General features: G+C 42.6%; 1 protein-coding gene across 2 annotated transcripts; it reads left to right on the forward strand.

Annotated features, from left to right (window-relative positions):
* The first annotated feature begins 764 nt into the window (after window positions 1–764).
* Window positions 765–27201, forward strand: TRAFD1 (TRAF-type zinc finger domain containing 1). 2 transcript variants are annotated; one of them, XM_047088043.1, is made up of 12 exons: window positions 765–869; window positions 3248–3313; window positions 9967–10102; window positions 10212–10265; window positions 10899–11304; window positions 12257–12463; window positions 21315–21391; window positions 22863–23093; window positions 24378–24498; window positions 25382–25721; window positions 25978–26050; window positions 26274–27201. In XM_047088043.1, exons 2-12 carry the CDS (start codon window positions 3267–3269, stop codon window positions 26331–26333), a joined length of 1752 nt encoding a protein of 583 aa, XP_046943999.1. In that variant the 5' UTR covers window positions 765–869; window positions 3248–3266; the 3' UTR covers window positions 26334–27201. The 2 variants fall into 2 exon arrangements, with proteins under 2 accessions (XP_046943999.1, XP_046944000.1); XM_047088044.1 differs by lacking the exon at window positions 765–869 and adding an exon at window positions 1218–1381.

Below are 27201 nucleotides of genomic sequence, written 5' to 3' on the forward strand. Positions count from 1 at the left end.
GGTGGGTTCCAGCCCTGCATCGGGCTCTGTACTGATAGCTCAGAGCCTGGAGCCTGCTTTGGATTCTGTGTCCCCTTCTCCCTCTCTGTTCCTCCCCTGCTGACACTCTCTCTCTCTCAAAAATAAATAAAAATTTAAAACATTTAAAAAATCTGCAATAAAAATCATGGTTTTAAATTGCATTGTGGATAGTATATTCTTGGTTATATTTAAATATTTATTATTTTTCTTTTCTTTTCTTTTCTTTTTTATTCATGAGGGAAGAGGACTTCAGAGTATCCATACAGGCAGCAGGTGAGAAACTGGGGAGTCAAACCTGCGACTCAGATGCTCCCTCTTCCACTGCAAAATGCTAAGTGTTCAAATACGTATAGAGCCTTGCAGAGGTCTTGCACAGGGCATTATAATAGCAACAAGAATGACTAATAAGTATTAATGGCTCATGACAAGAGAACAAATGCTATTAATTATCCTAATATTTTAGGCGTATTGGTAATGTTTGTGCAGTATTATTCATGCAAATATTATTAGCCTGTGTCAGGGACAGTCGTTGGGCCCACAGAACCAGGGTCACAGCTCAGAGCTCAGCTGCTCATCCCAGATGTGCAGGGGCTGGGACTTGCAGGGATTCACCCCGGTGGAGCTCTGAGGCGCCAATGGGCGCGTAGGAGGCGGAGCCCTGGGAGCGACAGCGGTGCCACCCAATGGGCCGACAGCTGGGGCCGTCTGTGGCCAATGGGCGCGCTCCTCCGCGAGGTCGGAAGTGGTGAGGCAGCTCCGGGGGCCGTTGTTCAGTGCGGGGGCCGAGTGAGGCGGCTCTGTGCGTCCGTGACTAGCGGGTCCGCTGCAAGTCCTTGCTCTCGTCTCGGGTGAGTGTAGCGGTGGCCCGCGCCTTGGGAGCCCCGTGTGGCCTCCGGTTAGGGAAGAGGCCGGCATCCTGACGGCGGGGTGTGTAGGCGAGGGGACTGTGGGCCCCGGGGGTCGCGGCCGTAAGGAGAAAGACGGCCATGCCGCCGCGTCTCCTCAGGCCAGTGGGGGAGGCCGCGCGCTGTCCTCAGGGAACCGGAGCCTAGACAGCCCCCGGCGGCGCCGCCCCTCGGAGGCCTGGGCCCGGGCGTCTGGGAAGTGGGCGTCGTCCGGAGCGCCACTGTGGGCACCGCGCCCCGGGCGGAGCCGCGAGTGTGTGTGTAGGGCGGGGGGGCGGGGGGTCGCGTTAGCCTAGTTGCCGGCTCTAGTCCCCCCTCCGAACAACCGTGCGGCGGCTGTCTCCCCTCACTTCTGCTTTCGCGGGCTCCGAAATGGGATAATGACTTTCACCTCCTGGGGCTGTGGTCTGAAAGAGAAGATAACGTGGAGAGCGTTTAGGATTATCAGAGGCACGGTAAATGTTAACCGCTGTTATTTGCGAAGCTGATGCCCTCTCCATGCCCCATCCCCGAACTCCCGGGCCTCCCCGGGTGAAGGGGCGGTTGGAAACCGCCTCCTGGGTCTGGACTCTGAGGGGACAGCTGCCCCCCCCAATGCCTAAGAAGGGGGCTCCTTCTAAGGTCGAAGACTTGCCGTAGCAGAGCACTTCGTGCATTCGCTCATCTACTCCGTACAACGACCCTTTGAAGTATTGTCAGTTGTCTGCCTGAGGAATTTGAGGCCCAGAAAGATTAAGTCCCGTGTCTCCTGAAGGTCAGGACCGGAGCTCGACCCTCAGGGGGGCCCCCACTCTGAGCCCTGCACGCCACCCCCATTCTCCTTGCCGACAGAGGGCACTTTCCCATCCGAGGCTCTGGTCTTGGTTTAGTTTCTAGAGGGCACCTAGAAACAGTCAGACCGCCCTTAGAGAAGTATCTCGTCTTGACGCTTTGGGACCGTGATTTGTTTTCACAGATAGGTGCTTCCTATCCCTCCTTTACATTTCCTATCAGAGCGGTTAGCTTGACTCATGTAACTCCCTAATTTAAAACCCATCAGTGGTTTACCTTTGGGCTTGGAATATAATCCAGTACCCTTTCTGCTCTGTTTGATAAGGCCTTGAATCATTCCCCTTTTTCATTATGCTCTTCCAGATCTACCTTTACTTTCTCTTTCATTGCCTTTGAGGCCCTCTGCCTGATTGGGTTTTTCCCCCACGCCCGTCCTCTTACTTCCTTTTCACACTTCAGGTCTTAGTTTAAATGTCATCTTCTCAGAAAGTTCTCTCATCACCCTTATCTAAAGTAGACTCCCTTCATCTCCATTTGTCTGCTACCTACTTTTCCATAGAAATGCTCAATGTATATCCGTTTCTTTATTTTTCTCCATTACTAAGTTGATCTGTTAGATCAGACAGTATATATTTCTTGAATTTGTAAAGTGTTCTTAGTGCCTGGGCCCAGTGTGTGGCACACGGTGTCTCAGTATATTGAATGAATATGTGCTTTGAAAAGTGAGTTCTTTTAGAACCGTCAGATCCATCAAAGAAAGAGCCCTTTCGGGGCAGTGTTTAAGACCATTTTTGTGTCACTGTAAATCTGAAGTAAATAGTGATAAAAAAAAAAAAAATTGCCAGCACTTTGCTCTCTGTGCTGACATCTTGTTTAAAAAGAAGGAAAAACTTTACAGTGCACAGACCCAGCAGACATTCTCAGCTAAGGATCGAAGTTAACATCATCTATAATAATAAGATTGTTGACATCATGTGCCTTCTGATATAATGCACTGACAATGAGCGCGACATCAGTTCTGTGGTATTCTTGCTAAAGATGTGTTAGCCATGAGAAAACATCAAACAAACTCAAACTGAAGGGAATTCTACAAAATACCTAGCCAGGACACTTAACAAGGTTCTGAAAGATGAAAAACTAAATATCGTAGATCAAAGGAGATTGAGAAATAACTATATGCCCTATGTGACCCTGGATTGGATCTTGAACAAGAAAAAGGGAATTAGTGGGATGATTCATGAATATGATCTATAGGTTTATTAATATTGTGTTAGTTTCCTGCACTTGATAATTTTACTGTGGTTGTTTAAAATGTATTGGGTGAAGGGTATACAGGAGTTTTTTTGGTGCTGTTTTTGCAAGTCACATTATTTTACAATGAAAATTAAAAAATAAAAAGGTAAAATCCAAGGGTATGAGCTATTAAATAAAATGCTTTAATGTACTAGTTTTGGTAACATTTTTCTGGGTACTTGTGTTTTGCTTTTGTGTTTTGCATGTCATCCTAAAAGCAGAAACGAAATTGAAAGTTTACACTTCTTCCTTTATAGTTTTCAGGAAGAGCTAAAGATGGCTGAATTTCTAGATGACCAGGACACTCAACTGTGTGACAACTGGTAAGAGATTAAATCTAGGAAATGTTATTGGAATGAGAACAAACTTGCTTCTGTAAAGGGTTGGTTTATTTATTGGCAGGTTAAAATTGAGACCACATATGTTGTGGAAATATATGGGACTAAAGCCTTTTTAACAATTTTATATAACATTGTTTTATTAATTTGAGAAGATGGTGGGTTCAGATAGTGTAGAGAAATGACTATAGAGTGATGTGATGCATCTGGGAGTCTGGAGCTCTGGTGCCTGCCTTTAGTTAATGACTTGGCACATGACCCCACTGACTGTTTTTGGAGCTTCACTTCTCTGATGTATAAATCAGCAAATTTATTTTTTGTCTTTCTGAAAAACATCAGACTTTTAAATTTTTATTTTTTTAAATTTATTTTTATTTTTTTAGGTAGGCACTGCCCTACTTAACTCACAACCTTTAGACCTGAGATCAAGAGTCCCATGCTCTACCGACTAAGCCAGCCAGGCGCCCCTCATACATTTTTAAAAAGATACTAAAAATATAATGCAATGTCTGGAGTAGATGAGTGTTTTTCAGATGTGTTGCAAAGATTTCCCTGTGTGGCTACAGTGGCTGTCTTGGGGATGATTGGGAAGAGGTTTAGTGAGCTTGGCTCTACATCTAACAGTGAGAGCAGTTCAACCAGAGCCACTCAACTTTTTATAAAGGATTTTGCTGAAGGAATGTTACCCCACTTAAAAAAAAAAAAAAAAAAGGGGCGCCTGGGTGGCGCAGTCGGTTAAGAGTCCGACTTCAGCCAGGTCACGATCTCGCGGTCCGTGAGTTTGAGCCCCGCGTCGGGCTCTGGGCTGATGGCTCAGAGCCTGGAGCCTGTTTCCGATTCTGTGTCTCCCTCTCTCTCTGCCCCTCCCCCGTTCATGCTCTGTCTCTCTCTGTCCCAAAAATAAATAAACGTTGAAAAAAAAAAAAAAAAAAAAAGTCTGGGTAAAGTCTTCGGCAGTCCAGCTTAATCATTATCACTTCGTGATTCCAGAACTGTTTGTGAAGACTGGGTGTAGTCTTGAATATTAAACTTTCTGTTTTGGCGTGTGTAACCCACGTGAGTGACATGAAAGAGCAGCTTTTTCTTCCTGAAATGAAACTTAGAAGTGTAGCTAATAATTTCTTGAGAATTTGGTATTTTAGTGACATATAAGTGCTCTTATGGAATGCTAAAGAAAAAAGCTATGTTTAACTTAACGAAATTAAGGGAAGTGTAGAAGGGGAGAGATGTTGAATAAGGAAAATAGTTTGACTCAGACTGATGGAAGGTTCGAGCCACCTAACAACAATTTTATTTTTTTATTGCCTCTTTCAATTTTTGCTCAGGGCTTTCAGCAAAATTAGGATATAATCAGAGCAACTGCTGATTGCAGTGTTCCTTCCCTGAACAGAATTAAGATTCATTTCTAAGAGGGCGCTTGCTTTATGGGGTATTTTTTTCCTACTATGCCATTATCACTTTCTGCCAATTTAAAAACTACTTGAGCTTTGTGTTTCACATATGCCATTACTGTTAATGAAATAATCAGTTATGCAAATAATCACAAGAAAATATTGTGATTATGTAAGAAAACATACTGGCAGTGTCATCAGTTACGATACTCTTTATAAGTCCACTTCAATTTGAAGGAATCTCAAGGCCAGGACAATATATAAATAACTATGCTAAGGGAGTTTAAAAAAAAAAAAAGGGTAAGTTAATGGAAAGCTAATGAAAAGAGGGTTATTCAAAGCCAAAGCAATTTATTTAAAGAAAAAAGATTAGCATGGAAGGGTGACTAAACCAGCACAGGCCTCTCATCTAAGTAACCTTATTTGAATTCCAGGTTTAAAATTTTTGTTTTTAGAGCCATATTTCTATAGTTCCCTAAGAAAAGTTAAGATAATCTTTAACGTGTGAGCTGCTGGAGTGCCTTGCCTGACTGGCTCAGTTGGTAGAGCATGCAACTCTTGATCTTGGGGCCCTGAGTTTGAGCCCCACATTGGACATAGAATATACTAAAAATAATAAAAAATTTAAAAAGTTAAAAATGTGAGCTGCCCTTAGATCCACTAGACCAGTAAAAAGAGTAGTTTGTTATTGAAGATGTTTTTGCATGTTATCTCCCTTCTCTGATTGTGGGGGGTAGTTCTAGGGAACAGGAACTTCAGTGTTAGAAGGTTTTGACTTTTAGGGGCACCTGGCTGGCTCAGTTGGAAGAGCATGCGACTCTTGATCTCAGGATCATGAGTTCAGGCCTCACATTGGGTGTAGAGATTACTAAAACCAATGAAAAAAAAAGGGAGGGAGGCGCCTGGGTGACTCAGTCGGTTAAGCATCTGACCTTGGCTCAGGTCATGATCTCAGTTCGTGAGTTCTAGCCCCTCATCAGGTGAGCTTGAACCCCACTTCGGGTGAGGCCTGCTTTCTCTCTCTCTCTCTCTCTCTCTCTCTCTCTCTCTCTCAAAAAGCAAACAAAAAGGCTTAGACTTTTATTTTTGTATGTATTAAAGAATTGATTTCTAGCTTGTGTTTAGCATTTAGAAGGCTGATGGGAATTTTTCTGGAAGCCTTGGCTTGCCTTTCAGTCACTTCTATCTAAAATAAAATTTTAGGGGTGCCTGGGTAGCTCAGTTGGTTGAACATCCGACCTCGGCTCAGGTCATGATCTTGCGGTTCATGAGTTTAAGCCACCATGTTGGGCTTGCTGCTGTCAGTGCAGAGTCAGCTTCGGATCCTCTGACCCCTCTCTCTACCCCTCCCCCATTTGAACGCTCTCTCAAAAATAAACAAACATTTAAAATAAAATGAGGGGCACCTGGGTGGCTCAGTCAGTTAAGCGTCTGACTCTTAATTTCAGCTCAGATCATGATCTCAATTTGTGAGATTGAGCCCCGCGTTGGGCTCTGTGCTGACCACAAGGAACCTTGGGATTCTCTCTCTCCCTTTGTCTCCATCTCTCCCTCGATTGTTCTCTCTCTCAAAATAAATAAACTTTAAAAAATCAAATAAAATGAAATTTCATTTTTAACTTGCTAGTCCCTCCATCCTTAAGGCTTTTTAGGAGTTTTATTTAGATATGGAATTGTGTTCTCATTTTCTTAAAACATCTTGTTTTTTATCTGTAGGTAGGAAGCAACCATATTGGTATTTTGTCTGGTTGGAATGTTTGGTGTGACTATCTTGGCAGTTAAATTAATTTTTTATTTTATTTTTTTAAAATGTTTTTTATTATTATTATTTTTTAACATGTATTTATTTTTGAGAGACCGAGAGAGACAGAGTATGAGCAGGGGAGGGGCAGAGAGAGAAGGAAACACAGAATTCGAAGCAGGCTGCAGGCTCCGAGCTATCAGCACAGAGCCCGACATGGGGCTTGAACTCACAGACCACGAGATCATGACCTGAGCTGAAGTTGGACACTTAACTGACTGAGCCACCCAGGCACCCCCAAAAATGTTTATTTTTGAGAGAGAGAAAGAGCATGAGTGGGAGAGAGGCAGAGAGAGAAGGGGACAGAGGATCTGAAGTGGGCTCTGTGCCGATAGCAGTGAGCCTGACATGGGGTCTCAAACTCCAGCCATGAGATGATGACCTGAGTTGAAGTTGGAGGCTTAACTGACTGAGCCACCCAGGTGCCCCAAAAAGAAAATTATTTTAAAAATTATGAATTTCAGCAGTAATTATTAGCTTAATTTTTTTGTGGCATTTGTACATGTATGATTTGCAATCATGATATAGCTCTACTTTCATTTTGTTGTACATATTTAACATAGTCATTAACTTACTTAGACGTTTTTAGTGTTTTTTTAAAATCATTTTATCACACTAATGAAAATCTTCATAATCCCAAGAGTGAGATTACGTCGTTAAAGACTGTATTATGGTCCTAGAAACACATTTTCAGGCTATTTTTAAGCAGTTTACAGTATCACTGGTAATGTATTAGAATATTAGTTTCACAACATATTTAATGGTGGAATTTACTAGTTTTTAACTTTTGTTAATAGGTTTAGATGATAACTTTGATTTATAGCTCCTTCTATATATTTTAATATTCTCTAGTTGAAAAAAATAAAACTGAATTAATTAAAACTACTGGTTTCCTTAGAAAGCTAGGAATTTTAGAGAAATAGGGGAAATTAAATCTTTCAAGACATTGGTAGTTTCTTTATCCATTTGAGTTTCCTTCCCATCTCACAGTTGATTACCTTCCAGTTTCTCTATAAGAGCTGCCTTAATAATTCCACCATTCGGTAAAAATGAATTTGCATTTATTTGGTGTCTTGGTCTTTCAGACTAGGAGTATGACTGTCGCTGGAGACACATCAGTCATCCTACTTTAAAATGTTTTTTACACTATGGTTGGAGATTAAAACTATGTAAAAGAGAATTAAGCTGTCTATATTTCAGTGTGGAAGAGAATTCCTGTAGTACTTAGCTTTGGAGGTGAAATAGGATATTAAAGATTTCTTGTATAGGGACTCCTGGGTGGCTCAGTTGGTTAAGCGTCCAACTTTGGCTCAGGTCCTGATTTCGCAGTTTGTGAGTTCAAGCCCCGCATCGGGTTCCGTGCTGACAGCTGGAGCCTGGTTCAGATTCTGTCTCCTTTCTCTCTGCCCCTCCCATGCTCACACTCTGTCTCTGTCTCTCTCAAAAATAAATAAACACTAAAAAAAAACTTCTAAAAAAGATTTATTGTATAATTGTCATTATTTATTGTGTTCAGTATTTTTCTGAAATTTTAATCTAGGTGACATTTTTTTTTCTTTTAAAGTTTGAGAGAGAGAATGCTCGCAAGCACATGCTTACAGAAGGGCAGACGCCCTGCTGTCAGTGCCCCTCGGAGCCCCACTCGGGGCTCAGTCCCACTAACTGTCAGATTATGACCTCAGCCGAAATCAAGATTCAGACTTTTAACTGACTGAGCCACCCAGGCACCCCCATAGACACATTTTCTAAATACAATTTTTAGCTAGACTAAAATTGGGAGTTTTCTGATGGTCACATCCAAATGACAAAGTAAAGACCGTATTTTTTAATATTTTTTTAAGGAAAAAAAATTTGAAGTTTATTTATTTTGAGAGAGAAAGCACAAGTTGGGGAGAAGCAGGGAGAGAGGGGGAGAGAGAGAATCCCAAGCAGGCTCTACACTGTTAGTGCAGAGCCTGATGAGGGGCTCTAACTCACAAACCATGAGATCATGACCTGAGCTGAAGTTGGACACTTAATTGCTTGAGCCACCTGGGCACCCCAAGACTTTTTAAAAATTTATTTCTTTTGAGAGAGAGGCATGGGCACGAGTTAGGGAGGGGCAGAGAGGGAGGGAGGGAGAGAGAGGGAATCCCAAGCAGGCCCTGCACTGTCAGTACAGAGCCCAACGCAGGCTCAAACTCATGAACCGTGAGATCATGACCTAAGCCAAAATCAAGAGTCAGACGCTCAACTGACTGAGCCACCCAGGCACCCCTAGATAGGATATTTAATTGGATTCCTTAAACTAAAAGAGAATGGCAAAAAGTGAGTGAGGAGACAAGATTGGGGGAAGGGATTCAGGACTTCATTTTTGTACAGTTCTGCAGTGAACTTTATATCAACAAGGACAGAGAGCATGTTCCTGAGTAGTATCTAGCCCACTTTGAAAGGCATCTGGGATATAAGGGAGGCAGTTTTTTCTTTCTTTCTTTCTTTCTTTCTTTCTTTCTTTCTTTCTTTCTTTCTTTCTTTCTTTCTTTCTTTCAGCTTATTTATTTTGAGAGAGAGAGTGCAAGTAGGGGTAGGGGCAGAGAAGAGAGAGAGTGAAAGAGAATCTCAAGCAGGCTCTGCACTGCCAGCATAGAGCCTGATGAGGGGTTCCAGTTTCTGAACCGTGAGATCACGACCTAAGCTGAACTCAGCTGCCCAACCAACTGAGCCACACAGGTGCCCCAGGGAGGCAGTTTTCTGTTCCCCACTGGCTATCCCAATGCTGGCATCTGCTCTTTTTGGTTTGACTTTTAGTGGAATAAAGTCTAATGAAATTAAACCTACCTCAGACTGAGAGTGAAAATAAATGGTAGGCTGTTTTGTTCTGGTTTTTTTTGTTTTTGTTTTTTTTTTAAACAGTCCTGGAGTGTATCATTGTGCTTGGGATCATGGATGGTTTTAGAAAAGCCTAGCTTGGGGCACCTCGGTGGCAGTCAGTTGAGTGTCCGACTTTGACTCAGGTCATGATCTCATGGTTCGTGAGTTTGAGCCTCACATTGGACTCGCTGCTGTCCGCGCAGAGTCCGCCCCAGATCTTCTGTCTCCCTCTCTCTGCTTCTCCCCTGCTTGTGCTCTCAAAAATAAATAAACATTTAAAAAACAATAGAGAAGGGCAGCTCATTTCTTGGTGTCTGACTTCATGTTGCTGGCTTTGATTAGCTCTGGCATGTAGAAAGTGAGGCTGAGCTTGTAAAGGTAGTACATAGTACTGATAACTCATTGTTGTGCAGAAGACTCAAAACTTTCAGGACTTCTTGAAAAGCAGGGGTAGTAACAATCTTAAGAGCTTATAATAGACTAGATTTACTAAAGAGAAGTAATGGAGACTAAAGATCAGACAAGCCAGATTTCCATGTGATACCACTGTGCAGAAGTCAGTAATGCTTGTCTTTCACTTTGATCTGTTTCTGTAGCAAGAAAGAAATTCCTGTGTTTAATTTTACCATCCATGAGATCCACTGTCAAAGGAACATTGGTATGTGTCCTATCTGCAAGGAACCGTTTCCCAAATCTGACATGGAGAGTCACATGGATACAGAACATTGTCAGGTGAACCACCCAAGTACTCAAATGTTCATAAATGTATTATACTTGCTGTTTTGCAGTAGCAAGTGATTATGTTGTCACAAAGCCAATTTATTGTCACTTCTTATCATAGGTGACCTGCAAATGTAATAAGAAGTTGGAGAAGAGGCAATTAAAGAAGCATGAGGTTAGTTTTCCTGCACCATGAAGAGAGTGCGTTATCATAGGGCCAACATTACTGAGATTACTGACCTAAAAGCGTTTTATTTACAATTTCAAAATAAGTATGAAAGTTTTGTCCTTCATCTGCTGAGTATGTATACTCTTGGGGTCATCTTCATTGGTAATTCCTGGTTTATTCAATCAATTTAAAGCCAGTGCTATATACAAATGTGCAGATTAGAGAAATCAGTGTCTTTCTGAAGAACAGCCTGTTTTCCTCATTACCAGGTATTTAAGAGATTGGAATGGTAAAGGGAAATTAGGCTGGTGTAACTTTGACAAACATATCTGAATTGCTATGCTTTTGCTATTTGCTCCTGGGCGCCTCTGATTTTAGGTTACTTTGTAATGTGTGCACAAAATGATGATAGGGTGGCTGAGTAGATTCCTTTTAAGAATTTCTTTCCCTCTGTAGAACCTAGTGACAGGGACCAAGAGGGAAGCTGTGACTCTTAAATGCATAGAAAAGCATGGCAGGCAAAGCTAGGGCTGGAAGAGAGTATTGAAGTAAATATATATTTTTGGCTTTCCTTGCTCTGATTAAAACATAGGCTCTCTTAGATCTGCATATTAACTGCCTCATTACCCTGTGTTGCAGGAAACTGAGTGTCCTTTACGGCTTGCCCTTTGCCAGCACTGTGATTTGGAACTTTCTGTTCTCAAACTGAAGGACCATGAAGATTACTGTGGTGCCCGGACGGAGTTATGTGGCAATTGTGGGCGCAATGTCCTGGTGAAAGATCTGAAGACTCATCCTGAAGTTTGTGGGAGAGACGGAGAGGAAAAAAGAGATGAGGTTGCCATGCCTCCTAATGCATATGATGAGTCTTGGGGTCAAGATGGAATCTGGATTGCATCCCAGCTCCTCAGACAAATTGAGGCTCTGGACCCACCTATGAGGCTACCCCGAAGACCGCTGAGGGCCTTTGACTTGGACCTTTTCCATAGTAGGACTACCAACCAAAGGAACATGACAGCCCATTTTCCAATTCAGAATAATCTATGTGAGTTGTGTTTGGTTTAGAAAACTGGAATGGTGTCAGAATCTCAGGGCAAATGGGAAGAGTGCTTTGGGGGCAAATAGATCTTAATTATAGAAACCTGATTGGGTCGCCTGAATCGCTCAGTCAGTTGGGCATCCAACTCTTGATTTTGCCTCATGGTGATCTCACAGTTCGTGGGATTGAGCCCCATGTTGAGCTTTGCGCTGGCAGTGTGGAGCCTGCTTGGGATGCTCTTTCTCTCCCTCTCTGTTTGCCCCTTCCCTGCTTGCGTGCATGCATGCTCTTTCTCCTTCAAAATAAACATTAAACTGCAATCAGGTTTCTATTTATTTAGGTAACATTAAGAAGAATAACTTTCCTATAGATGGGAAACAGTAGAAACTCTTTGCTGTTGGATTACTGTTGGATTACAGCTAGGGTTGATGATAATGATAACAATGACAGTGACGGTGCTGTTAATAGCTAATATTTACTGAGTATACCTGATGTGCTTCAGGCATTTGTAAAGTGCTTTATATGTATTAACTGATTTAGTTGTCATAAGCAGTCTTTTGAGGGTAGGTAAGTGGCAGAGCTGGGACCTGAATTCAAGCAATCTGACGCCATGCTTCAAACCATTCTGCTATAGTGCGAGAATATATAAAATGTTAAGCATGGTGCTTGTTTCATAATTATAGTTCAATAATATTGGGTATTAATAAGAGTTTCATGCTCTACCAACTGAGCTAGCTGGACACCCATTGTATTGGGTATTAATAAAACAAAATAGTGGAGACTTTTATCACAGCAGACTTAATATTTGGAGTCCTATGAGAACAGGAAGGCTAGGCCTCTTTTGTTCCTGCATAGATGCCTGTAAACCTTGAATAGTTGCTCGGCATGGACTTGAGCTGAGGGGTAGCAACATCTCTAATGTATTTTGAGTACTGTTTTATTTTTTTCTCCCATCCAGTGGAAGAACAAGAAAGGCAGGAAAGGAATAGAACCCGGCAGCCCCCAAAAGAGGGTGGTGAAGATAGTGCAAACCTGGACTTCATGTTGGCCCTAAGTCTGCAAAATGAAGGGCAGGCCCACAGCATGGCTGAGCAGGACTTCTGGAGGGCTGTATGTGGTGCAGACCAGTCCCTTGAAGGTCCCAATGCTCTGAATGACATAAAGGGTAGGTTTGTTTATTCTGCACTAGTCTCTGTCTCTACAGGTTTTTTTTTGTCTAACACCATATAATTTATATAAAATTGTAAGTTTTCCATCAGATAAGATTTGCCTTTTTTGTTTTGCTTTCCCCAACTTTTTATTCGTAGAAATTGTCAGAATAGTACAGTTCCTATCTATATACCCCTTGTTTATATTTGCCAGTTTTAGTGTTTTCCATTTATTTTATATATTTTTATTTCTACCCCTGAATCATTTGAGAATAAGTTGCAGACATAACATTTTATCCCTAAATACTTCAGCATGTATCTTAAAAACAAGGGTATTCTATGTAAACACAATACAAATACCACTCTCAGGAAATTTAACAGAGGTTCCCGACTTACACATAATGTTCTTTGGAGCTTTTTTGTTTTCAAAATCCAGGATTATACATTGTATTCTTTTTAGGTTAATTTAGTTTAGCCCCCTCCACCTGTCTTTTTTTTTTTTCTTTCTTTCTTTCAGTGCATTGGTACTTTTGAAGAGTCCAGGGCAGTTGTTTTGCAGAATATTTCTTTCCTAATTTAGATTTGTCTGATTGTTTTCCCGTGTTTAGATTCAGGTTACACAGTTTTGGCAGAATTGCTATGTTGGTGATGCTGTCCTTCTCAAGATGTCAGTTTATCCTATTCATTAAAATGAAGTCTGTCAGGTACCTTCATTATATGGATAGCTTTTATCTTTATAATAGCTACATGCAGATTGTTATTTTGAGATTGTGGGGGAATGAGATATTTATACCATCTTTTATTTAGTAGTTTTTTCTATTCACTAAGGTTTCTTGCTTGAATCAGGTATAACTGACAATTGTGCAATAGTGATTTTGTTTTTATCCTTTGTTCTAAATAGTTATGATTCTATAAAGAACTTTGCTCCCCTCCCTGCCTGCATTTAAAAACAATTCTGGGGGCACTTGGGTGTCTCAGTTGGTTAAGTGCCTGACTCTTGATTTTTTTGAATCAGGTCATGATCTCACAGTTCGTGGAGATCAAGCCCATGATGGGCTCCACACTGGGCACAGAGCCTGCTTAAGATTCTCTTTCACCCTCTCCCTCTCCCCTACTTGCTCGCATATGCTTGCTCACTCTCTCTCAAAACACAGAAACAAACAACTTTTAAAATAAAAATAAAAATTCTGGGATACCTGGCTGGTTCAGTCGGTAGAGCCTACGATTCTTGATCTCTGGGTTGTGAGTTCAAGCCCCATGTTGGATGTAGAGGTTCCTAAAAAAAAATAAATAAAACTAAACTTTTAAAAACAAAAGTTGGGGGGCACCTGGGTGGCTCAGTCCGTTGAGCATCTGACTTCAGCTCAGGTCACGATCTCACATTTCGTTAGTTTGAGCCCCACATCAGGTTCTCTGCTGTCAGCATGTAGCTGGCTTCCGATCCCCTCTCACCCTTTCTCTCTGCCCCACCCCCTCTTGCACTGTCTCTCAAAAATAAAAAATAAATAAACATTTAAATAAAAATAGGGGCTCCTGGGTGGCTTAGTTGGTTAAGCATCTGACCAGCTCAGGTCATGATCTCACAGTCCTTGAGTTCAAGCCCCACGTTGGGCTCTGTGCTGATAGCTCACAGCCTGGAGCCTGCTTTGGATTCTTTGTCTCCCTCTGTCTCTGCCCCTCCCCTGCTTGTATTCTGTATCTCTCTCTCTCTCTCTCTCTCTCTCTCTCTCTCTCTCTAAAGAAAATAAACATTATTTATTTAAACATTTTTTATCCCCCCCCCAGATCTTTATTTTTTTAGAATTTTTTTTTTAACATTTATTTATTGAGAGAGAGACACTGAGCATGGGCAAGGAAGGGGCAGAGAGAGAGGGAGACACAGAATGCAAAGCAGGCTTCAGGCTCTGAGCTGTCAGCACAGAGCCCGATACGGGGCTCGAACTCACAAACTGCAAGATCATGACCTGAGCTGAAGTCGGACGCTCAACCGACCGAGCCACCCAGGCGCCCACTCCCCCACCCCCAATTTTTTAAATAAAAATAAAAGTTGGATTGTGTTCAGTAAACCATCACTTTGGGTCTCTAGTTTGGAGAACAGTATATTTGAGGGATGCATGTCCTACATATTTAAAACGCTTGAGTTGTAAGAGATTTTGGGGACCTAAAATTACACAGCTGTCAGCCATGAGTTTTCTTCATACCACTGTATGAATAGTGACTCCAAGAATAGTAGGATAATTCTTAACATTTTGTTGATTTGGATAAAATAGGAATTGGTCCTGGTTAAAAGAGGTAAATGGTAGAGTGTCGTATGCCTTGCTTAAAGGAAGTAAATGGTAGTGTTAATAGAAACTTGGATAGGTGTTGATGTATTTTTCCTTTTAAAAAATTTTTGTAGTTTCTAATAAGTTAATTTAAAAAATAGGGGTGCCTGGGTGACTCAGTCGGTTGAGCCTCTGACTTCGGCTGAGGCCATGATATCATGGTTCGTGAGTTCGAGCCCCATGTTGGGCTCTGTGCGGACAGCTCAGAGCTTGGAGCCTGCTTTGGATTCTGTGTTTCCCTCTCTCCCTCCCTCCCTCTCCCTCCCTTTCTCTCTCTCTCTCTCTCTCTCTCTCTCTCTCTCTCTGCCTACCCCTCCCCTGCTCACACTTTTTCTCTCTCAAAAATAAGCATTAAAAAAATTCTTTTTAATAGTAAATATTTTATTTAATAGTAAAATATTTTGTTTTTATGATCTACTCTAGATAGTGACTGGTTAACATGTAAATTCATGTAAATTCAAAGATTGAATAAAGGGATGAGTCTGGCTCCTTAGGGGGTGATGTCCCCACAGATTGGAAAAACACTATTTTAGGCTGTATTTTCTTCCTTAAGAAAATGTTCTTTGTATTATAGAAGGTTTTTTCAATTGAAGTATAGTTGACATTAAGTTAGTTTCAGGTGTACAACCTAGTGATGCAACAATTATATACATTATGAAATGTTTACTACAGTAAGTGTATTACAAGTTATTTACTATATTCCCTATGTTATACTTTCCATCCCCGTGAGTAGAGAATATTTTAAAACAATTTGCATATGTAATAAAAATGATTGTGTATAAATCAAATAGGTGAATTGCATTATATGTAAATTATATCCCAATCTGTTAAAGAAGAAAGGTAAAAATAATTAAAAAAAATTAACGTTGTAAAAGAGTGTAAGAGGAAGTTTAAGTTTTGTCTTTACCCACTGAAAACAGTCTCCTGGTTCTTCCCCGAGGTTACCACTTTCAGCAGGTAATTAGGTGACCTTATAGTCCTTGTGTATAAAAGGATGTGAATGTGTAATATAATGAGATTGTTTAAAAGCTGGTTTCATTAGAGAGGCATCCTGCATTTTGGGGAGCAGTACAAGGCTTCCCATTGTAATGTTTAGCTTTGAATTCTTTTCATTTCAACAACCTTTTATGGTATGCTGATAACCTTTGATTTCTTTTTTTTTTTTTTTTTTTTTTTACATTTTATTCATTTTCGAGAGAGAGAGAGAGAGAGAGAGAGAGAGAGAGAGAGAGAACGAGAACGAACAAGTGGGGGAGAGGCAGAGAGAGAGGGAGACACAGAATCCAAAGCAGGCTCCAGGCTCTGAGCTGTCAGCACAGAGCCTGACGCAGGGCTCAAACTCACAAACCATGAGATCATGACCTGAGCCTAAGTTGGATGCTTAACCGACTGAACCACCCAGGGCCCCACGTTTGATTTGTTTTTTACCTAATAGTTGCTGTTTCTTCCCTTAGGAAAATGCCCTAGCCCCAAAGAAAGCCTTTTCCAAACTCTGAGCAGTATCTTTTTTTTAAACTTTATTTATCTTGAGAGAGAGAAAGCGTGCACGTGTGCACACGTGAGCATTGTAGGGGCAGACAGAGAGAGAATCCCAAGCAGGGTCTGTGCTATCAGTGTGGAGCCTGACTTGGGGCTCCATCTCATGAACTGTGAGATCATGACCTGAGCCAAAACCAAGAGTCGCACACTTACCTGGATGCTTAACCAACTAAACCACCCAGGCACACCTAAGCAGCGTCTTTTTTTTTTTTCTTCTTTTTTTTTTTTTTTTTAAATTTTTTTTTCAACGTTTTTTATTCATTTTTGGGACAGAGAGAGACAGAGCATGAACGGGGGAGGGGCAGAGAGAGAGGGAGACACAGAATCGGAAGCAGGCTCCAGGCTCCGAGCCATCAGCCCAGAGCCTGACGCGGGGCTCGAACTCACGGACCGCGAGATCGTGACCTGGCTGAAGTCGGACGCTTAACCGACTGCGCCACCCAGGCGCCCCTAAGCAGCGTCTTTTAATGTGAGTCTCGTCAACTGTTCAGACTTGACTTTCATGGTATGGAAGAAAGTAAGATGCAGTAGCATAGTAGTCACAAGTGAAGACTGGGTTCAGTGTAGTTTCCTTTATTTTCTCCTTTCTTGGTTATTTATTAGATTGTTTTATTGACTTTTGTTTGCTTGTTTCATTCCATTTTTCCTCTCGTATGGAATTTATATTCTCTGTCGCTATTCTTGTCATGGTTGCCCTGGAAATTTCAACATGTTTATTTTAACAAAGACTGAATCTTAGTGATAAAGTTCTCCCAATTAATACAGTGCCCTCAGAATTAGGATTATCCATTTATGACTTAAAAATTACTGGGGTGCCTGGGTGGCTTAGGTTAGGCGTCTGACTTCGGCTCAGGTCATGATCTTACAGTGCATGTGTTTGAGCCCCGTGTCAGGCTCTGTGCTGACAGCTCAGAGCCTGGAGCCTGCTTCCGATTCTGTATCTTCCTCTCTGTCTGTCCTTCCTCCGCTTGCACTCTGTCTCTCTCTCTCTCAAAAATAAATAAATGTTAAATTTTTTTTTTTTCAACGTTTATTTATTTTTGGGACAGAGAGAGACAGAGCATGAACGGGGGAGGGGCAGAGAGAGAGGGAGACACAGAATGGGAAACAGGCTCCAGGCTCTGAGCCATCAGCCCAGAGCCCGACGCGGGGCTCGAACTCACGGACCGCGAGATCGTGACCTGGCTGAAGTCGGACGCTTAACCGACTGCGCCACCCAGGCGCCCCTTTCTTTCTTTTTTAAAGTAAGCTTTATGCCCAGTGTGGGGCTTGTACTCATGACCCCAAAATCAAGAGTTGCATGCTCTACCAACTGAGCCAGCCGGGCACCCCGTTTGTAGTCTTCTCTTGAATTCTGTTTAAATTTTTTTTTTTTTCAACGTTTTATTTATTTTTGGGACAGAGAGAGACAGAGCATGAACGGGGGAGGGGCAGAGAGAGAGGGAGACACAGAATGGGAAACAGGCTCCAGGCTCTGAGCCATCAGCCCAGAGCCTGACGCGGGGCTCGAACTCACGGACCGCGAGATCGTGACCTGGCTGAAGTCGGACTCTTAACCGACTGCGCCACCCAGGCGCCCCTTTTTTTTTTTTTTTAAATTACTGATGTGGGGGCACCTGGGTGGCTCCATCAGTTAAGTGTCTGACTTTTGCTCAGGTAATGAGCTTGCATTGTGTGTTCAAGCCCCATGTTGGGCTCTGTGTAGACAGCTCAGCCTGGAGTCTGCTTCAGATTCTGTATGCCCCTCCCCCAATAAACATTTAAAAAAAACCCAAAAACCGATGTGTTAGTGTTCTCTCTTATTTTCTTTTTGACACCATGATGTAGGCATTTCTTGTTTTATATACTCATTATATTTATTTGTACTTATTACGTGTTTACCTTTTTTTTTTTTTTTTGCTCACCCATTCTTGCATGTTTCTCAGAACTTCCTTCTAGGATAAATTTCTTCCTCAGGTGTATTCTTTGGAAATTCTATTGGAAGTGTCTGTTGAGTGTAAATTCTGTATTTTTGTTTGTCTGAAAATACCTTTATTTTTTTTATGTGATAGTTTCTCTGGTAATAACAATTCTAGCTTGCCAATTATTTTGTCTTCATTCTTGGAAGATATTCTATTTCTTGGCTTCTGTTGTTGGCTATAGAGAAGTCATCTATTAGTGTTATTTCTATAAGCTTTCCTTTTTTTTAATTTCAATAACTTTTTTTAAATTTCTGTAACTTTCTTTTCTGTCTGGTTGATTTTAAGATCTTTTTGGCTTTTAGGTTATGTAGTTTCTCTGGCTTTACATCTCTTGGGTTTTGCTAGCTTTCCTGATTTGTATTTTTCATCTATATGGAAAATTGTTATCTGTTACTTTGTTGATTATTGCTTGTCTTCCATTCCTTGTAGTCTCTTCATTTTCTTTTTTCTTTCTTTTTTATTTTATTTTATTATTTTTTATATATATATATATATGTTTTTCAACATTTATTTATTTTTTGGGACAGAGAGAGACAGAGCATGAACGGGGCAGGGGCAAAAAGAGAGGGAGACACAGAATCGGAAACAGGCTCCAGGCTCTGAGCCATCAGCCCAGAGCCCGACGCGGGGCTCGAACTCACGGACCGCGAGATCGTGACCTGGCTGAAGTCGGACGCTTAACCGACTGCGCCACCCAGGCGCCCCTTTCTTTCTTTTTTAAAGTAAGCTTTATGCCCAGTGTGGGGCTTGTACTCATGACCCCAAAATCAAGAGTTGCATGCTCTACCAACTGAGCCAGCCGGGCACCCCGTTTGTAGTCTTCTCTTGAATTCTGTTTAAATTTTTTTTTTTTCAACGTTTTATTTATTTTTGGGACAGAGAGAGACAGAGCATGAACGGGGGAGGGGCAGAGAGAGAGGGAGACACAGAATCGGAAACAGGCTCCAGGCTCTGAGCCATCAGCCCAGAGCCCGACGCGGGGCTCGAACTCACGGACCGCGAGATCGTGACCTGGCTGAAGTCGGACTCTTAACCAACTGCGCCACCCAGGCGCCCCCTCTTGAATTCTGTTTAGATGTGTTAGTTTTTGCTCTGTCCTCCCTGTTTCTTACATTTTCTGTTTCTTTGTTCTCTGAAGGGCATTCTGGGCAACTTCTTAACTGTCTGCTTTCTAATCTGTTGTTCAATATGTCCATTGAGGTTTTCACTTCAGTGCTTATATAGTTTTCATTTATTCTATTTGAGTTCCATTTGGTTCTTTTTTCTTCAGTGTGTCTTCTCGTATTTTAAATAATCTCTTATATCTGGGATAGTCCTAATTCCATTTTAAACATAGCTTTAAACATTTTTAAATATACTTATTTTTCTATAGTGTCTGAAAATATATCTGAAGTCTTTTTTTTTTTTTTTTTTTTTTTTGCTATTTGTTGTTTCTGCTGTCATGGTGGCTTGCTGCCTCCTGCATGTGTGCACATGTGTTTTAACAGTTTTTCTGCCGTGTTCTCCTAAGAGTATTTATATGTGCTTCTGGCAGGTGCCTAGCGATACTACTGACTGAGATCATTTTATTTATTTATTTTTTAAAAAAAAAATTTTTTTTTTTTTTTATTTATTTTTTTTGGGACAGAGAGAGACAGAGCATGAACGGGGGAGGGGCAGAGAGAGAGGGAGACACAGAATCGGAAACAGGCTCCAGGCTCTGAGCCATCAGCCCAGAGCCTGACGCGGGGCTCGAACTCACGGACCGCGAGATCGTGACCTGGCTGAAGTCGGACGCTTAACCGACTGCGCCACCCAGGCGCCCCATAAAAATTTTTTTTTTTTTTAACGTTTATTTATTTTTGGGACAGAGAGAGACAGAGCATGAATGGGGGGGGGGGGCAGAGAGAGAGGGAGACACAGAATCGGAAACAGGCTCCAGGCTCTGAGCCATCAGCCCAGAGCCCGACGCGGGGCTCGAACTCACGGACCGCGAGATCGTGACCTGGCTGAAGTCGGACGCTTAACCGACTGCGCCACCCAGGCGCCCCTGACTGAGATCATTTTAAATTGAATTTTAGGTTGGCTTGGGTTTTTAAGAATTATAAACATGAATTTATATAAAACCAGAAGTGTGGATTCTAGACTCAAACCCATGTAAAGGCCAAACTTAGTTACTGTTTCTTGGTGGAGACTTCTTTCTCCTACCCAGAGTGAAGACCTAGGTCATCCTCTCATTGTTCACCCTCCAGTTCAGCAGTTTTGCCGAAGCTGTTGTGTTTGGGGAATCCTGGGCTTAAACCTCTTATTTATTTATTTGCCCTCTTAAGTTACTTTTATTGAGCATCTTTTTTTTTTTTTTTTTTTTTTTTTTTTGGTATTTTGTACTGGGAGAGTTTTGCTTGTTTGTTTTCATTTTATTCTCGAGAGAGAGAAAGAGAGCGTGTGCGCTTGAATGCATGAGAGTGGGGGAGGGGCAGAGAGAGAGGGAGACACAGAATCTGAAGTAGGTTCCAGACTTTGAGCTGTCTGTCAGCACAGAGCCCAAGTTGGGACTCAAACTCATGAATGATGAGATCATGACCTGAGCCGAAGTCCGATGCTTAACTGACTGAGCCACCCAGGTGCCCCTGGGAGAGTTTTTCAGGATATTTGTCTTTCAGTCATAAGCAGGCCTCAACTTACTGATCTGTAAAATGAGAGTAATGTCGGATCTCCGTAAGTTTTCTTGGGGGACAGAAATACTGCACAGAAGCCTGTAGATTAGTGCCTAGAGTTAGTACACATTTGAATTCTTCCTTAATTAGAGTAGTGGGTAAGTAATCACTTTATTCCTACTCAGGAAATGGTGACAAAGAAATCTCTTTTTTCATAGTGGAAGTTTTTTTTGCCTAGCGCCTGTCTCTTAGATGGTTTCCCTTTGAGGATTTATAGCCCCACAAATTGCTATATGTAAGAAATGTCAAAGGAAGTTGGACTTTTATACAAAACTTCCCAAGGGAGATAAAAGGTTGAATTGAGTTTGTTTTTGTTCATTGAGTCTGACTGTATGGCGTGATACCTAGGTACGGCTGACCGGACCATGTTGCCTTGTGAATTCTGTGAGGAGCTCTACCCAGAGGAACTGCTGATTGACCATCAGGTGTGTTGTGAATTACTTGAGAAATATGTGCAGGCCATCGTTGGTGTTGTAGACCACATGAGATCTTGAGCAAACTATTTTAATGCACCTGTGGCAGAAGTGGCAACTATATTTCTTAACATGGCATGACTGACCTACAGATTTGAAAACTCTGCCTTGTTCCCTCTTGGAAAAAGTTATGTTCATTCCAGCAGGCCCGCTTGCTCCTCCCATTCTGTGGTCACTAGTGTACATCTCTACTGACCATCTTATAAGCTGGTCTCATCTCATGCCACATTTTGATGTATTGGAGGCATACTGAAGTCCTTGCAGTTCCCTGGAAGGGTTAAGGGTCTTTTTTGCACTTGACTTTTTCTGCCTGCAAGGTGTGTGGCCATCCATCCTGTCTCCCCAACACACTCAACAGTGCAGACTCCTTGCTCATGGACTTAGTTCTCGCATGACTTTCAGGAAACTATCCTAAGTTCTGAAGGCTAGGTCAGAAGTCCCACTCTTTGAAAGTGCTGTGCCTGCTTCTCTTTTAGCCTGTCACCCTGTGGTATGGGCTCCTGATGCCCTGTTGGTCTGCACCACTAGGCTGAGTTTTTTGAGGAGGTTCTGTGTTTTCCTAGCTACTGAATCTCTCAATACCTGGTATATGAAAGGTGTCATATTCTTTTTGAATGGTTGAAAGTTCTTGAGCCATTTAGGAATGGTTAGAGAATAGCCTTTGTGTTTGAGGATTACCTGGTGGAGGGAACCATTTTTCTTCCCACAGTCTTGCTGTCTCTGATTTGGGATTTCCATAACTATTAAGTAATCCCTGTGCTCTAGGTGGAACATATGTGCCCCCTCCATAAGTGGAATAGTAACAGTATTTGAATACATCCAGTTTTTGTCTTGGGAGCAGCATAAGAAAACCCGTTAATAGGGATAACAGCCTCTCTTATTCTGTGGTTGTGGGGAGAATCTCCAATCTTTTCAACTTAAAAAGAATAATCAAAAACAACCCGCCCCCCCCAAAAATAAAAAATAATCACTGGGGTGCTTGGCTGGCTCAGTTGGTAGAGAGGTGACTGTTGATCTCAGGTTTATAAGTTCAAGCCCCATGTTGGGTGTAGAGATTACTTAAAAATAAAATCTTTTTTTTTTTTTTTGAAATGTATTTAATCTCTATACCCAACATAGGGCTTGAACTCATGACCCCAAGATCAAGAGTCAGATATTCTGACTGAGCCAGCCAGGAACCCCAAAAATGAAATATCTAAAGAAAAAATAACATGAACACAGTAAAAAAAAATACAAAACAGCAGAAATATTAAAAATAAAAGTAGAGTGTTTCATCTGCGTTTGCCCTAACTCACCCTTTTTAGTCTCTCTCCCCAGTATTAAGCATTATTAACATTTTGTGACTTTTAGATAATGATTTAGGAATGTAGTGTTTTCCTTAACTTCTGCTTTTTTTTTTTTTAATCTATGTTTTTTGAGACAGACAAGCTGTAACCCTTCCTGTGCCTTACCTTCACTCAGTATGGGCAGCACTCCCCCCAAAGAGGTGGAGGACCCTGATGTCATCTTCCAAAAGTTTTTGCAGCAGGCTGCAAGTAACCAGTTAGACTCTTTGATGGGCCTGAGCAATTCACCCCCTGTAGAGGATAGCGTCATCATCCCTTGTGAATTCTGTGGGGTACAGCTGGAGGAGGAGGTGCTGTTCCATCACCAGGTAAGAGTCTCTAGAGGACCTGTCCACTTCATTCCATGCAGATCCTCTGAGTAAACCTGAGACTTTTAGAACTGAGAATGCTTCTTTAGCTTTTAAGTTGCATGTAAACCTGACCTGGCTATTGGCCATGCCCTGTTCTGTGAATTATCAAAGGGGTCTACTACCTCAGGCTTTCAGACATTCTCTACCTCTGTCAACTAAAACCATAATGTCATTAGCTGAGGACCTAGGAGCCAGGACTCCATTTAAGCAAGCATCCTGGACCTGCCAAAAAGATTTTGATGCGAGGTTCCCTGAGATCACTGACCAACATTTTATTTTTGACAAGGCAGTTTCTTCCTTTTGGTGGCATTTGAGTCTCTAATTCCAGGAGACCTGAAGGTCTGGTTCTGGCTTTACCTTTATGTTTGACCTTGGATAGGTTCTGTCCCTTCACTGGGGATGTCTGTAAATGAGGGAATTAGACTAGACAGTCTAAAGTTCTTTTTCAGGAGCTCCTACGTGGCTTAGTTGGTTAAGCGTTCCACATCGGCTCAGGTCATGATCTTGCGGTTTGTGAGTTCGAGCCCCGCGACGGGCTCTGTGCTGACAGTTCAGAGCCTGGAACCTGTTTCAGATTCTGTGTCTCCCTCTCTCTCTGCCCCTTCCCCACTTGTGCTGTGTCTCTCCTCTCTCTCTCTCTCTCTCTCTCTCTCTCTCAAAAATAAGTAAACATTTGAAAATAAATAAAGTGCTTTTTCAGCTTTGCAGTCTAGGATTCCAACCTGTTGGTAAAAAATATATTCTCTGTCTAGTCTTGTTTGTTATGAGAAGCTACTCCTGGAGCTGTGTTCAGCGTCATTTATGTAGTTGGTCTGATATAGCTGTTGCTAGAACATGACACGTTTCTATAAGAAAGCATCTGCTTTTGGATCAAGCAGTACATAAGTAACTGCTTGTTGTCTCCAAGGAGATACTATGAAAGAAGTAACCGTGTAGATCCTCTTTGATCAAAGTATTGATGTGCTTTTCTGGGTTCCTGAGATCAACCCTTCCCTTATCCTAGTAGAAATCAGAGTGCTTCTCTTAGTGCCTTAGGTGCTAATGGGAATGATTGAGCCATTCCAGATGTGTTTCCTCTTAGTCCTGGGCCCTTTTTCACGGTGGTTGTCGAAGTTGTATCTGTCTCCTCCCTCCCCCCATAAGGTGTGTTTGCCCAACCTGCCATTCCTTCCTTTCCTCCTGTTGTTCCCTCTCTTAGGGTTAACTCAATTCTGAAGTACAAATTCTGTTTTTTCTTGTCAGGACCAGTGTGACCAACGTCCAGCCACAGCAAACAACCATGTGACGGAGGGGATTCCTAGACAGGATTTCCAGCATCCAGAGACTTCACCAGAGCTGCCCAAGAGGCGTGTCAGACACCAGGGTATTAGCCAGGGCTGAGCCAAGGCCACAGGTCTGCTGCTGGCTCAGGCCTGCTTACCACTTGTCATCTGCTACTCTAACATGGGGGTTACCTGAATTCTGAATTCCCAAGCACAGTAGGATCTCACTGGGGTCTCTCTTGAGGCTAGTTGTGGTCCCATGTTAGACTGAGCTGTCTCAAGTGTATTATAGGGTAATGGCTTTGGGGACAGCCATGAGAAAGGCTCATCAGTGCTTATTCAGCTGTAGGTCTTCTATCTGTGCAGTTGATAATTTGGAAATAATTTTCAGATCTTACTGTGTCTGCACTGGGTCCGTTTCTAGTTTAGGGTACTCAAGTTCATTAGTAATAATATTATTTAGGAACCTCATGTCTGGGGGTCCTTGGATGGCTGTCGGTTAAGTGTCCAACTTTGGCTCAGGTCATGATCTCATGGCTTGTGAGTTCAAGCCCTGCTTCAGGCTCTACTGTCAGCGCAGAACCTGCTTCTGATCCTCTGTCTCTGTCTTTCTCTACCCCTCCCCCATTAGAGCACATGCACACTCAAAAATAGACATTAAAAAAAAAAAACCCAAAACCCGCATGACTAGGCAAGTAAGCTGTTTTTTAAACCTAACCATTACAAAGCCAATTACAAATTATTTTTCGAGGTTTGCTGGCACACCATTGTTGAATAGTCAGGAAGACTGTGTTTGAGGACCCAGGTAATAAGTGTGGACAAAATAAGTCAGGACCCAAACCTGTCCTGAAGATGTGGGTTTCAGCAGTCTTTAGGGCTAAGGCAGTTCTCTTCTACCCAGAATTCTATTATTCCTGCCCCAAATCCAGCACTAATAGCAAGAGTAGGCTTTTCCCTAAAACTGGTGCTTTTTTCTCTTCTCAGGAGATCTGTCTTCTGGTTACATGGATGATATCAAGCAGGAAATGGCTAAAGGTCCCACCTACCCTCTTCCCCCCAGCAGACCCATTAACAATATGACACCTACCTGTAACCGACTGTCAACATCCACATCAAGCCCCAGACCTGGGTGCCAGCCCAGTCCTCCTCGCATACTGAAGCTCAACAACTTAGACAGCCAAGACAGCCGGGGGCGGAATCGAAACAGCCATAACTCGGCCATGGCCACTGGACATGCTCCAGTGATTCACCCGGTGCGAAATCTCTACCCAGAAAACCTCGTACCCTCCTTCCCCCGTGGGCCTTCCGGAAGATACGGAGCAAGGTAAGAATCAGTAGCCCAGGAGTGGAGCTTGGGAATAGCTCGGGAGAACATAGTGGGAGTGTGTGGACTTTTGTGTGTATTGTGACCTGATTCCAAAATGTTCTTTTGCTATTGGTGGGTTTTCCATTGTTCATTTGTTTGGTCTGCTGGCGGAAAGCTGCTTTTGTCTGGTTCCAGCTGTTTTTGTTCTCTCCCGAGTTTTCTGACTTTTGTTCAGCAACCTCTCAGGTACTAGTTTCCAATCCTTCTCTTTCAGTGGTAGGAGTGAGGGTGGCAGGAACTCGCGGGTCACCTCCACAGCCGCCAACTACCGCAACAGAACTGCAAAGGTAATTGGGGATCCAGCCCATGATGCTCAGCTAGGACTCAGAAATGGGTGGAACTGGTGTGGTTCTTGAAGTCAGAGGTGAGCGGTCAGGCATTCGTGGCCAAAGGGCTGTTCTTTTGGCTTTGGATGAGGAGGTTTCCATAGAAGTTTGACGTCTCCAGGGCTCTAAAGGAGGAGGACTGCTTTTTCACTTCCTGCTTTCTACTTTGTGTTCTGTTGTTCAGGCAAAAACCCCCAAGCAGCAGGGAGCTGGGGATGCAGAGGAGGAAGAAGAGGAGGAGTAATGGCGTCGGCAAAGAACCTGCACGTTGGTTCCATCTTCTCTGCACAGCAGCACTTGCCGCAGTTCAGGCCCCACCTCTTGGGCTCTATGGGCAGGGGAGATTTTACAGATTTTAACTTTTTCTAGGTTATGGCCATTTTGTGTCTTTTGAGATTGTGCTGTGGGAGTTTGAAGGTTTGGGGGAGGGTTAGCAGGGAGGCTGTTGAGAAATGTTTCAGCTTTAGCTGCTGCCTGCCTTTTGGCCTCACAGAAATACAGTGTATGGCCTCTCAGCCCACCAGGGCTCCATCTTTTGACATACTATTACCACTGCTTCTTGGTGCTGTATGGTCCTGGTGGAAAGAGGAGAGAAAAGGTTCTGGAAACCTGGTACTCACCAGTGGAGTGATTCTCTTACCTGCTGGGGCCTTGATCTGGGAACTTTTAGGTAAACCTCTCCTGTGTACTGGCCCTCCACACTCTAGAATTTGGGCCTCTGGTATGTATGGAGGCACCTGGTAGAGTGTTCAGGCCAGTTGCAATATATGTTAGGAACAAGGCTTTTGGAGATGAGTTGAGCTAGAGGTGAGCGCACTAGAGGCTTTGTTTTAATCTGCTTCTTCGGCATTTGGCATAACTGCCTTCTGTTTCTGGTGAGGAGCACGGCTCCTTTTTCTTTACTGCCTTCGGCTGGAGAAGGCTGGGGGCTCCCTGTTGCCACCAGGGCCATGCTGGGCTCTGCTGGGATCAGGCCTGAGGCCTAAGCTCTGTGGCTTGCTCTGAAAACCAAGTATCAGAGCCCCCTTCCCCTCTTTTTATTTTACTACTACCACTACTACTACTATTATTAACATCCTTGTAATAGAAATAAAGTTTGTACTTGGAGTTCA

This window comes from Lynx rufus, unplaced genomic scaffold (assembly GCF_022079265.1).
Source record: "Lynx rufus isolate CCGP_SWC_20201006 ecotype Redwood Valley unplaced genomic scaffold, mLynRuf1.p SCAF_24, whole genome shotgun sequence".
Classification (NCBI taxonomy): Eukaryota; Metazoa; Chordata; class Mammalia; order Carnivora; family Felidae; genus Lynx; species Lynx rufus.